Source organism: Cnephaeus nilssonii (assembly GCF_951640355.1).
Source record: "Cnephaeus nilssonii genome assembly, chromosome: 3".
In the NCBI taxonomy this organism is placed as follows: domain Eukaryota; kingdom Metazoa; phylum Chordata; class Mammalia; order Chiroptera; family Vespertilionidae; genus Cnephaeus; species Cnephaeus nilssonii.
Window position 1 is genome coordinate 11,702,047 of NC_137074.1, and position 12,489 is coordinate 11,714,535.

The 12,489-nt window shown below is 38.9% G+C and overlaps 1 protein-coding gene across 6 annotated transcripts in view; it reads left to right on the plus strand.

Annotated features, from left to right (window-relative positions):
• The window catches only part of APP (amyloid beta precursor protein), a 223,589-nt gene that overhangs the window by 110,526 nt on the left and 100,574 nt on the right, over positions 1-12,489 (plus strand). For all 6 annotated transcript variants that reach the window (XM_079766781.1, XM_079766782.1, XM_079766777.1 and 3 more), the window contains exon 6: positions 9,830-10,032. In XM_079766781.1, the coding sequence (XP_079622907.1) occupies positions 9,830-10,032 (203 nt within the window). The remainder of the gene's footprint in view (positions 1-9,829; positions 10,033-12,489) is intronic.

Genomic DNA, 12,489 nt, shown 5'->3' on the forward strand with positions numbered 1-12,489 from the left:
CTTTGCTGAATCCAGCTTGAACATCCAGCATTTCTTGCTCCATATCAGGTAGTAGAAGCCTTTGTTGCATCACTTTAAGCATCTCTTTGCTTGGGTGGGAAATAAGAGCAATAATCCTATAGTTGCTGTACTCCCTGGCATCTCCTTTCTTGAAGATTGGGAGGTGTATGGAACATTTCCCGTCTGTAGGCCATTGTTTTGTTTTCAATATTTGACATACTCTTGCTAAGATTTTGACAGATTCAGTCTCAGGCTTGAAATAATTCTGTCAGTATCCCATCAACCCCAGTGATTTATTCATTTATTCATAACTGCATCCATAGTTTAAAATACCATCATCAAAATGTGCTAATACAATGGATGATTAAGGCTTCTTATTTGCACCCATTTACTTCATTAATTCTAATCATTATGTCAAATATTTTTTTTATTAGTATAGTGTAGTCCATTTTGACTGCAATAAATACTGGCCTATTTTCTGGGACAAACAGCTCATGTTTTGAAATATTTGGTGTATGTAGAGGCATGGAAGATTATCTCCACTTGAAATATTTTTCTATTACATGTAATTAGAAAACTGTTGAAAGTATATTAATTTTTCACTGGGTCAGGGAAGATCACCTATAATTTAATCCTATTGTAAGTTCAGTTTCTATTTTTGTTTTTGTTCATTTGTGTATTTTATTATGTAGTTGTGGTAAAAATGTAATATTTTTATTGTTCAATAATATCTTAAAGACATTCAAAATGCATTTATAATCCCTTTAATTATGTATGTTTCTTCAAAGTTTGTTTATCCATGTCACCATGGTCAGACATTTTTTGCTGCTTATGTTTGTGAAGCCATGTTTTTGAATTCTTTAATGAATTCAGATTTCCTCCCATATTCCATAATAATTGTTTTAAGTAGATTTCCAAAGGTAGGATTTGGGGGTTAAAAGATGTGAATCTTTTCACATCACTTAAAATGTATTTCAATAATGTTTATGCCCATTTACAGCGAGGTAGCAGCAGTGTATGAATTTACTTGGTCAATGTATACTAGCCTATGCTGGATGATATTATTTTTAATAATGTGGCCCCTTTCCATACCCCCAACCTTTCAGGGTTTTCTAGTTAGTTAGTGAGTTTCATGAAGATGTTGACTAGGTTTTATCTTGTATACCCTTTTCTGTGCATGAGTAGTAATAGTTAGAGATAGTATGTGGCCTTGCTATGTGCAAACCACTTTCTGAACACCTTGCATATGTTAACCCATTTAAAGGTCACAGCTTTTTAATGTCCATTTTTATTTGTTGAATGACTTAATGAGTTTTATTTGGGCTTTTCCAAAACTGGGAATAGATTTGTGCTGATATATCTATATTTGAGGGTTTAGTTTTTTTTCTTGTGCCAAACAAAAAGTATAAGTAGTATTTCAAATGTTAAATTCGTCCAAAACCTTCTGCAAATTCTTTTTCCATTAATTCTACATTAGAATTGTAGTTAACAATCTCCACTTTTCTCATCCAACTAGATTTCCTTAATTTTACCTGTAGAACACATATAAATCATAACTTTAAAAATGATTAATTCATTCACCTTTGAGCATAAAAAGTCTCAGACCAATAAATAATTTTGATTGAATGATTCATAATATATTTAAGGTAAATGCGAAATGCTTCACTTTTACTGATAATCCTATATGATAAAGAGCTAATACGCTAATTAGACCAAACAGCAGAACAACCAACCGGATGAGGCCTGCGAGGGCCAAGCCCCTTGCACGAATTTTGTGCATCGGGCCTCTAGTATAGTATATGTTGAGTCCATGTTGTTTAATCTGCCCTAGTAATGAGCCTTCAGGAGGATGGAGGTGGGGGGGTTGAGTCTAATGCTTTAGATTAGTTTAGTACAGATGAAAAGATATCAAGAAAGAAAAAGGTACATTGCGACACATGCCTAGAAAAGGGCCAGAATCTGTAGAGGGCTAACTTATTCTCCTTGAAAAACATCATTTAACCCAGAGTTCCTAAAGTGAGTGAGCTATTTTCTCCACGTTCTTGTTTGATAGTAGGGAACTAGGGTTCCTGGGGGGGAGAGGGGGGGCAGAATTCATAGACCCTACTTCTACATTAGCAGACATCTGCTCAATCTAATGCTCTTAAAAAGGACAGAAAGGTGCCTTAGTCATTATTTATGTGCAGTGTTCCACAGAGATGTCTTTTTTGTAGAGAATGGGGTTGTTATAAACATAGAGAAATAAATATAAAAATTACATCTCCCTTTGATCGATAGCTAGACTGTTTTAATGTTATTGTTGTTTTCAGATGATTTGTCATTATTGGAATCAAATAAGGTAGAAACAGAGCTAATAATACGGTGTGTAAGCCCATCATGTTAAAAGTATTTATGGAGGGAAAGGTTAATCCACTAACTGCATCCCAACGTAACATGTCAAAATACAAATCATAACAATGGTAAGCTTACTCTGAATTGAAGCTGTTGGTGGAGTTCTAGTGTAAATAACAGTAATGTGGTTTCAGTGTCTTGAGCTACCTTTCATTAGAACTTGTGACATAATAAATACAAGATATAGCCACAGCAACTGGGAGCATTTTTTTCTACCCTACACAAGAGCGCGAGCATGTGATTTTTTTTGTGTGTGTTCATTTATTAAGCTCTGGGGGCGGGGAAGGGGGGGGGTTACCTTCGTTCCAGAAACACAGAGGGTTGCTAATGATGCCGGATGCAGCCCATTTTCAGTCATTTCCCAGAAACTCGAGCAGAGACCCACACAAGCTGATGCTCGGCATAAGGAAAGAAATCTTGATCATGATCATTATTGCAATCAGCATGAAATGCTCTTGTTACAGCTTGATTTGTGAGTGGCACACTGCTAGGTATAGTTGAAAGCCCAGTTAACTATGGTCTGTGCGCTCCAAGAACTTTTCTCAGAAATAATCACCAGTTGGTAGAATGGAGGGTGCGTTTTGCAAATACATTGTGAAAGCTTGTGATTGAATCATGTGATGAGTGGTGCAACACACTGCTTTCCCAGTAGCCTGGGATGTAGAAACAGACATCGCTATACCTAAACTCGGGCTGTTGTGAGGACGTGTGCCTATTAGGGACCAGTACTTATATCTGTTTTTCAAATTGGTTATAAGTGTTTGTTTGTTGGTATTTTAGAGAGAGAGTTATTTGACTTGGTCTTATTCAGATCTCTGGAGTTAAAATTCTTTGACTATGTGATCATCTTTCAGCTACTTTCCTGCTTGCATTGTAAGTGGTATTAACTACTCAAGCGGGGGTGGGGGGCAACTTTAGAGGAATACGAAGTGAATCACACCAGATGATAAATGACAGCCTCCCGTCTTTGCCAGGGAATGAGTCAAGGAAGATTGGATTTGATGAAACGGCTCATGGCTTTGAGAAGCAACAGTCACGCTGCTGGGTTGGCAGCTCCTAGCACTGTTGGAGGCTGTAACTGTATCCCTGAGTCTTGTACTTAAATGAGAAAACTAATTTGAAAATGATGAATAGGAGAGGAGCAGAAGCTTGCATTCTCTTGAGGGAGCTGGCTGCCAACTTTAATAAAAAAAACAAAATGCTGACTTGCTGTATTTAATAAGCGTGGGCCACATGTATGTCAGGAGGAAAAACAAAGCACTGTAAGAGCCTTAACCGGATTACAGATGTATGGCCAAGCCTGTGGGGCTTATTTTGGTTTCCAGGTGCAGGGGGTGGCTGGAGGTGGGATGCCTTTGAAGTTCAGGGTTGGGTTGCTTCCATCGGAGCTCACCTGGCGGTGGCAGCATCACCACCCTTGCTTAGGGCCTGCTGGCACAAAGCTACCCGAGTAACAGGCTATGGCAGAATCACAAGTCCCGGGGAACAATTCCTTTGTAGGGCATTGTTTGGAGAGTTGGATTATTCAGTGCAGAGAATTTTATGCCATTGACACGTGAAAGATCTCGCCTTATCCCCCAATGTCTTTTAATTAAACTGCTTACATTTTCCAAATTTAAAAAAAAAAAATAGTGGGAATAAAAGAAAATTCAGATCCTTATGATTTTAACTGGTTTCTGGCAATAGTACCCCCAGACACAAATGCCTTGTCAAAACCAACATTTGAAGATGATCTTCATTGGAAAACCCCTAGTATAATTTAGATGGGATAAATAAATAAATAATTCTGTATTTTTGTTTGTTTGTTTTTCCTTTGCCTCACGATGCACATATTAGCATTGTATGCCCAAAGTGGTGTCCTTTGCTTGATATAACAATAAACATCATGCTGGATCTTTATTTGGAAGTTGGTTTTATAGAAGTTGGCTTCCAGGAGCCCTAAAACGGGAAGTCAAGCTATAGTACATGATGCTTCCCTCTCTTAGTCTAAACTAGTAGCAGGATCTTATCACAAAGAACTCAGCCAAATTTAATTAGCAATGTTTTCTTGGTCCAATCACTCCCCCACCCATCATCTCACACTGTCAGATAGAAAACCTTCCTTTTGGCATAATGACTAATCCCCCATCTCTGGTTAGATGATCATGGCTATTGTAACATATTTCTTTTTAATTAGGTCTTTTAAAAGTATTATACACCTAGTAATTATTATAATCAATAATAATAGATAAACTCCTTAAGCACTTTCTGACCTAGATGAGCTTGAGAACATTATTAAAATAGGTTTTGATGGTAAACAGCTAATGGCATTCTTATCTGATGAATATAAATATGTAGGAGTTCTTTTTATTTTAGGGAACAAAAAATATTAGAAAATATGATTTCCTAGGTTTGGAAAACTAATGTGTAATTGCTTTGGACTCTTTTGATTGTTTTAAATAGAAATTCAGTAGGTATTCAAATAGCAGTAAAGTCATTCTACTTTTCAGCTTCTATGTATTCAAAGACCTTCAATTTTATATTCAAAATATATTTCAGAAACAGGTTTTGAAGAATCATGGTATCTTTTTTTAAATATATTTTATTGATTTTTTTTTTTTTACAGAGAGGAAGGGAGAGGGATAGAGAGTTAGAAACATCGATGAGAGAGAAACATCGATCAGCTGCCTCCTGTACACCCCGCCACTGGGGATGTGCCCACAACCAAGGTACATGCCCTTGACCGGAATCGAACCTGGGACCCTTCAATCCGCAGGCCGACGCTCTATCCACTGAGCCAAACCTATTATGGCAAATCATGGTATCTTAAGCTTTACTAATAAGTAAGGGAAGATATATCAATGTTCCAATCTTTTGCCTCCTGGGTCATGCTGTTCATTTGTTTCATTTTAAGTGTTGATACATCCTTTGAGTGTTAAAGGGACAGCGTCAGTGGTTCTCAGGAGAATTTTATAGTCCCTATTAGTGGAAAATTGGAGCCATGGAGTCACACACTCATGGAAGCACTTAGAACATGTTTACAAGGTCGTCAAAAGGTAGCAACATTGCATTTGCAGTAGTTTAATGCGGTTAGAGCCAATCAGAGGAATAGGATGGTGAGACCACATTTTCATAGCATCTCTAAGTCCCTCATCCACTTAGAGTCCAACCTCATGTGCAACTCACCGTCAGTGCTGAAACGCACTTAGCAAATCTGTGAACAGACCGTTCATAACAAGATAGCCTTCCCAACTTCCTTCCATTTGGGAGTGGTCTTACCCAACATGCACATCGATACATCGACTCTGTATGCCCCATTCCTGTCTCAAATACTATAGTATTTAGAACTGCTGGAATCTTTAGCCCTGACTCTTAAGTAGGACTGAATATGCTTCTGCTCATGACCCCTTAGTCTTCTTATTAAACTCAGGTATTTCTGAGATGGCCAGCATTTTCAGAGAGTTCACTTCTCTGTTAGAAGTGTTTTCTCCTGACTGGAATTTAAATACTATAGAGGCCCTGTACTAGAAATTGACAGGCGCTGAAATGTGGCAGTGTGATGTGAATATCCCACTGTTTCCCCAAGGGATTATTTTGTTGTGAGCTGTTTGTTTATAAAAAAATTGCTTTCTGATGCCCAGCCTGGCATGTTCATAAATAGCCCTTCCTCACGTTTTCTTGCCCTGTGAGCAGCTTTCCAAAACTGACTCGCCTTAGTCACATCACAGAGCCAAGCTTTCCAGCCATTGAAGAGAAGAAGTGCCTGGCCTGCGTGGCTCAGTGGTTGGGCATTGACCTATGAACCAGGAGGTGATGGTTTGAATCCAGGACAGGGCACATGTCCGGGTTGTGGACTCAATTCCCAGTGGGGGGCAAGCAGGGGGCAGCCAATCAATGATTCTCTCTCATCTTTGATTTTTTTCTCTCTCTCTCCCTCTCCTGTCCTCTCTGAAATCAATAAAAATATTTTTTTTAAAAAAAAAGAAGAGGAGGAGGAAAAATCACTTTTTCCCCTTTCTGTCTTTCTTGCGGTTTATGAACTCTCCGATTGGCCGTGGTCATGTTGGCGTGCTTGGTGTTAAAACATAACCGTGTGCTACTGTTTTAATAGTGTTCAAATGGCTAACTGGATTCATGGACATCTAAATTTAATTCCAGAAATCAACGCTATGGTAATAAGGACTGGGCCTGCGTTCTCTTAGGCCCAGTAATCTAATTCCCCCGCCAGCTGAACTATTATGTGTGTCTGTTTCTTGTTATTATGCCTGTGAATTGCTCAGGCAGATGCGGTGATGGAGACGGGCGTATTCCGCTCTTGTTCATGGCTATACCCCGGTCATTTTAACACAGGCTTTCTGTTTGGAGCTTTAGACGACATTCAGGTCATAGCAGAGGAGGTTGAGGGTGGTTCCCGGGTCATGTGTTCACCTTCCCACCTGGAAGCATTTTGCTGTCCTAACCCAGGATCACCACATCCTTGCCTGTCACTTCCTTTGTGCTTCAAGACCTCATGCACCCTCATAGTTTAAGAAGAATACTGGTTTCATTTGATTTTCTCCCTGGTTTTATCTGAATTTCCCACTTAATTTGGAGAAATGACTAGCATTGGTGCCTATTATTTGATTGACAACATAAAAGAGCTCACACATAATAAACTGGCTGATGACTTGAGTCGGTTATCTTTGTTCACAAGCAGTACGAAATTGAGATTCTATAGGACACAAATTATATGGAGGTATAGGAAGTATACTGGGTAACATTTGGGGCATCTGAGCAACTTTAAGTTTAGGATTTGTTTGAGACGTTGTCTCAAATGGTAGACTTTTTGTGCAGGAATTCAGGTAGTCAAGAAATCAATGATTGCACCCCATTTATCTCTAAGCAGATGAAGGCTTATACCATCTTATGATCAATGCCAATGTTTTCTCTTCCTCTTCTTCTTACTCATTTCTTGTGGAAATCAGATTTCAAGCATATTAGGGAAAGAGAACAGGTTTCCATGGTGTAGGAAATGTTAAAATAACTGATTAAGGTCTTCTATATATTTTTTTAAATATATTTCTTTATTGATTTCAGAGAGGAAGGGAGAGGGAGAGAGAGATAGAAACAGCAATGATGAGAGAGAATCAGTGATGGGCTGCCTCCTGCACGCCCACTACTGGGGATCAAGCCGCAACCTAGGTATATGCCCTTGGCCAGAATCAAACCTGGGGCCCTTCAGTCTGCAGGCTGACACTCTATCCACTGAGCCAAACCGGCTAGGGCAAGGTCTTCTGTATTGACACTTCATTTGTCAGTACACTAATAGTTCATTATTATGTTACTCAGTTTAATAAGCTTCTCATTCTATTTTTTAGACACATGCTTCACCACTTTTGTATGCATTTGTTTATTACCCCTTGTGTCATATTTAATCAGAACTAGAAAGGCATTTCACTGGGGGTTATACACATTTTATTGACCTATCATTTATAAAAGTTCTTTAAATTCTGAGTTAGAAATGGAAATTCCTTCTCGTGCTGTATCATCTCTGCACATATCTTTTCCTTTTCCACCCTCAGCAAAATTAGTTGTGGCTATTCTGTCAGACTTTCAGTTTTTGAAAGCCTGTCTCCGTCTTCCTTTCTGTCTTCCTAGATCAGGGAAACCTGTTCTGTGTCCCCAGTATATTTGAAATCTGATTTTCTGTATCTGCCCAACTCACACTAGCATTCCAAGGCTCCGGGTTGGGTCTGACACAAACTTTCCAGGTTGCTCTCCCTTCTTCATCAATATGCTTCTCCTTGCAGGCAAGAATCGGCATTGAGGTCACAATTCTCCCCTGCTGTCTCTTTTTCTGGGGAGATTTAAATGTCAAATGGTAGCCCTCAGTCCTGTTCCTGCGGTACTTCTTGTCCAATAAGACCCAGGGCAGAAGCTCTGCTATGTCAAAATCCTCCACCACCTCTACGTCTGTTTCTTGTATTGGTTTTGTCATCTGAAGGAGGAAGAACCGTCTATTTCTCCTTTATCTGGCCAGATGGTGTTGTACCGCAAATCTGCGAGCTGGACAAGACGCCTAGTGAGCCAGTTAGTTAGGAGCCATCTTTATTGCACGCAGGTTCAGAGCAGATGACTTCTGTCAAATTCTGAACAAACACAGGAGGGAGTATTTCCTTTTTATATCCTTCTAGTTTTTTGTGTAAGACCGCTTGTAACCTTGAGTACATATTATATCTAATCAAACACCTGCAATATCTATACAGTCAACTTGTAACTTTGAGTACATATTATATCTAATCAAACACCTATAACCTTGGATGAACAAACACTTGGAAGAATATGTGAATTAATATAGTATATCAGCCCCTTTAGATGGCTAGCTTGCAAGGTCAGACAGTTAAGTTTATCTTTTCTATTCAAGCAAAAAACAAAGTTATTTTACAGTCTAAAAATAACAGAGTTGACCCATGGACAACTTAGAGACTGTCTAAGAATAACAGAGTAGTTCAAACAGCACTTTTTCCAAAGGAGGGACCACTATGCTTCAATGGTATGTGATGGGCTTCCACCATTTAACACTTTCATTCCTATCTTCATTTATCATCTTTCAAATGCTCTCAACTGTTCCTGCGCTGGCAGGTACATGATTGCCAAAAGGATATCTTAGTCGGACTTTGTAATTTTGTTCCAGATGTGGCCTTCTTTTGCCTCCCAAACTGCTGATTTAAAACTCACCATTGTATATTACTATATGTACATATTTGATGCCATAACTATTATTTCTGGTCTAGTTCCCAAGTATACTGTGACTTACTGGCTCCCTTACTATTATTCTCAGTATTGCATAGTTCAGTGGCTCTCAGAATATTGTTCCCTGACCACCAGCATCAGCATCATCTGGGAACTTGTTAGAAATGCATGTTCTCAGGCTGAATCTTAGACCCACTGAATCAGAAACTCTGGGTAGGGTGCCCAGTGGTCTGTGTTTTAAGGTCTTCCAGGTAATTCTGATACTCAGTGAAATTTAAGAACCACTAAATACCCAATAGTCTCCAAAGCTTACACAAGTAATAAGACTAAGGAGCACAACTATAAACTTTCATCAGGCATCACTGACCATGGGGTATTACAGATTTATTTAAGCCATTTCTTCTTCCCCCTTCATTTCCAATTTAAACTTTTAATAGCAATATTTGAATCTATTTCCACCTACACTTCTTGAGTATTTATATGCAGATGCTGTGTGGTATTTTTTTATACATTATGAGAAGTCATCTCCATAGCTCAATAAACTCCATTTGGTATCCCCTCCCTCCCATTTCCTACTTGGACCTGCTGGCTTCACACCTCGTGTGCATTTTTAATTCAGTGCACATTCCCTTTCAAATTTCCAGAATTCCCGTTGTTGATTTTTTTTTTTTCCTTTCCTGAAACCTATTTAAATGACTCTCGCTGTTCCTTCTCTTTTCTGCTCCAGTGAAGACAAAGTCGTGGAAGTCACAGAGGAGGAGGAAGTGGCTGATGTTGAAGAAGAAGAAGCTGAGGACGATGAAGACGATGAGGATGGTGAGGAGGTAGAGGAAGATACTGAAGAACCCTATGAAGAGGCCACGGAGAGAACCACCAGCATCGCCACCACCACCACCACGACCACAGAGTCTGTGGAAGAGGTGGTCCGAGGTAATCCACTGTTTACAGGGATTTTCTTTCTTGGGGAAAATGAAAACATCGTAGGAAAACATCATAGCAACACTGGACATTTCTATCCAGTCTACTGCCACTGTCTTCCCAACCAAAAATAAAATTCAAACAACAGGTCTTATGCTTGTTGAACTCTTTTTGGTTAACAAGCAGTCCACCAATTCATTTCCAAGAATGTGAAGTCCTTATGATACAGTCCAATCTGTACCTTGTATATGCTGCTTGGCAAATCCCAGCTTGTTCTGCAAAACCCCATTTAACCAAGTGTTGACAACGGCTGTTAGTTAGGTGACCTCCTTGGTATTTCCCTGGCCGTAGGTGTGTATTACACTCCATTGTGTGTTACCTCTTTCACCGCCTAGGCTATGAGCTTGAGGGTAAGGACTAGATTTTACTTAGTATTGCGCAGAGTGCCTGGCTTACAAAAAGTTTCAATAAGTATTAGTTGAGTGAGTGGTTGCAATTATATTTCACGAAAAAAGAAAAGGGATATTTGCCCTAACCGGTTTGGCTCAGTGGATAGAGCGTCGGCCTGCGGACTGAAGGGTCCCAGGTTCGATTCCCATCAAGGGCATGTACCTTGATTGAAGGTACATCCCCAGTAGGGGGTGTACAGGAGGCAGCTGATCAATATTTCTCACTCATCGATGTTTCTGATTCTCTATCCCTCTCCCTTCCTCTCTGTAAAAAAATCACTAAAATGTAAGAAATAAAAAGAAAAGGGATATTTGGTGAATATAACATTACTTTTTGCTGTGAAATTTCACTTGGTTGATTTGTGTTGTCTTTATTTTATTGGGACGTGACAGTGCCTTCTTGGAGAGGTTGATTTTCTTTTTCTGTTTAATGAATACTCCTTCGGGATGTTGGGAACTGAATGAGCTCCAAGGCTTCCTTTTTGTCCCAATGAAATAAAAGCAAGCATTGAGCTTTCAGGAAACAACCAAATGTTATTGTAGCAACTAGTGAGTTCTTGGATTGCGTTTCTTAAACGGTATTTACATGTTTTACAGATAGTAAAAGATAGTCCTAGAATTAGATCAAGTGAATATGGAGGGAGTTACTGAGTTTCTATATGTTGCAAATACTTTTAATGTCTACCCACAAATGTTACAACAGTGTAAGTCTTCCTCTCGCTTTTTATTAAGGTAAAAATTATGTTGGCTCTGTTGTTATATTTTAGAGATTAAAATGGGATGTTTTCTCTGCCTCACGGAGATTCCTAATGATCACTATAGTATCTTCTCTTCGTTGCATTTTTATAACTTTGTTGAGGTGCAGTTTACATGTGAAATTCACTAATTTTAAGTATATAAGTATGTGATTCGGCAGCTTTGATACATTTACCAAATTGTACAACCATTATCATAATCCAGTCTTGGAACATTTCATCATCTCAGTAAGATCCCTCCTCACAACCATTCATAGTTCATCCTTGTCCTCACCCCAGCCCTGAGCAACTACTATCTACTTTCTGTCTCTGCAGATTTGCCTTTTCTAGACATTTAATATATGGAGGATTACATGGTCTTTTGGTGTCTGGCTTCTTTCACTTAACATAGTGTTTTTGAAGTTCTGCATTTCTTCAACTTATAGCTTTTAAAACTGAGATTATTCTGAGTTGAATGCTCAGAGTTAGCTTAAAACATTGTAGGTATTGCATATTCTTTAAAAGAAGAAAGATTTAGTCCAAGATGGATTTTTTATCATTCCCTGCTTAATGACAACTTTATATTCAATTTAGCACATTAGTGCTTGTGTAAGTAGATATAAGTGTAAGCAAATGCACACTTTGATCCACTGCTTTCAAATACCCGTGAAATCCTTTTCCATGTATTTTTCATATACCTAGTATGACTATCCGTGGCAGATCTGGCCAAATGAACTTGTTAGCGTCTATTTTCCTAGTAGGGAAAGACATTTTTCAGGGCTTTTCTTTTTGAAACCTGAAAGGCATGTGACTACAAATTAACAACAGCTGGTAATCTGCAATAGCATTGAAGTTCTTGTGTCTCCATCAAGACAGCTATTTCTATAATAATTAATGCCCATTTATTCAGCATTAGCTTTTGGAGCCCCTATCTGGTGTAAGCCATTTCCTAGGCTCGGTGGATCATATGATGAAAACACATGAGATAACTGACCCTCACGGATGTTAAAATCTAGTAGAAAATATAAGTCAAAGAAATACACAATCAACTGCATTGTATAAAATATGTATGGACCCAGAGCCCACTTCAAAGAGTAAGAGATGAATCGGGGAAAGGTCTACAGAGGAGAGGACATTGGAAGTAGAATTGGAAGGGGCGGAGATTGGTCTACCAATGGCTTTTGTTATAAGGTGCTTTAGAGTCGGTAGGAGTAGCAAAACAAATACAGTGCCATCAGAAGGTTCGTGGCAGGTATGGTCATTAACTGAGGGTGATCAATTCAGGA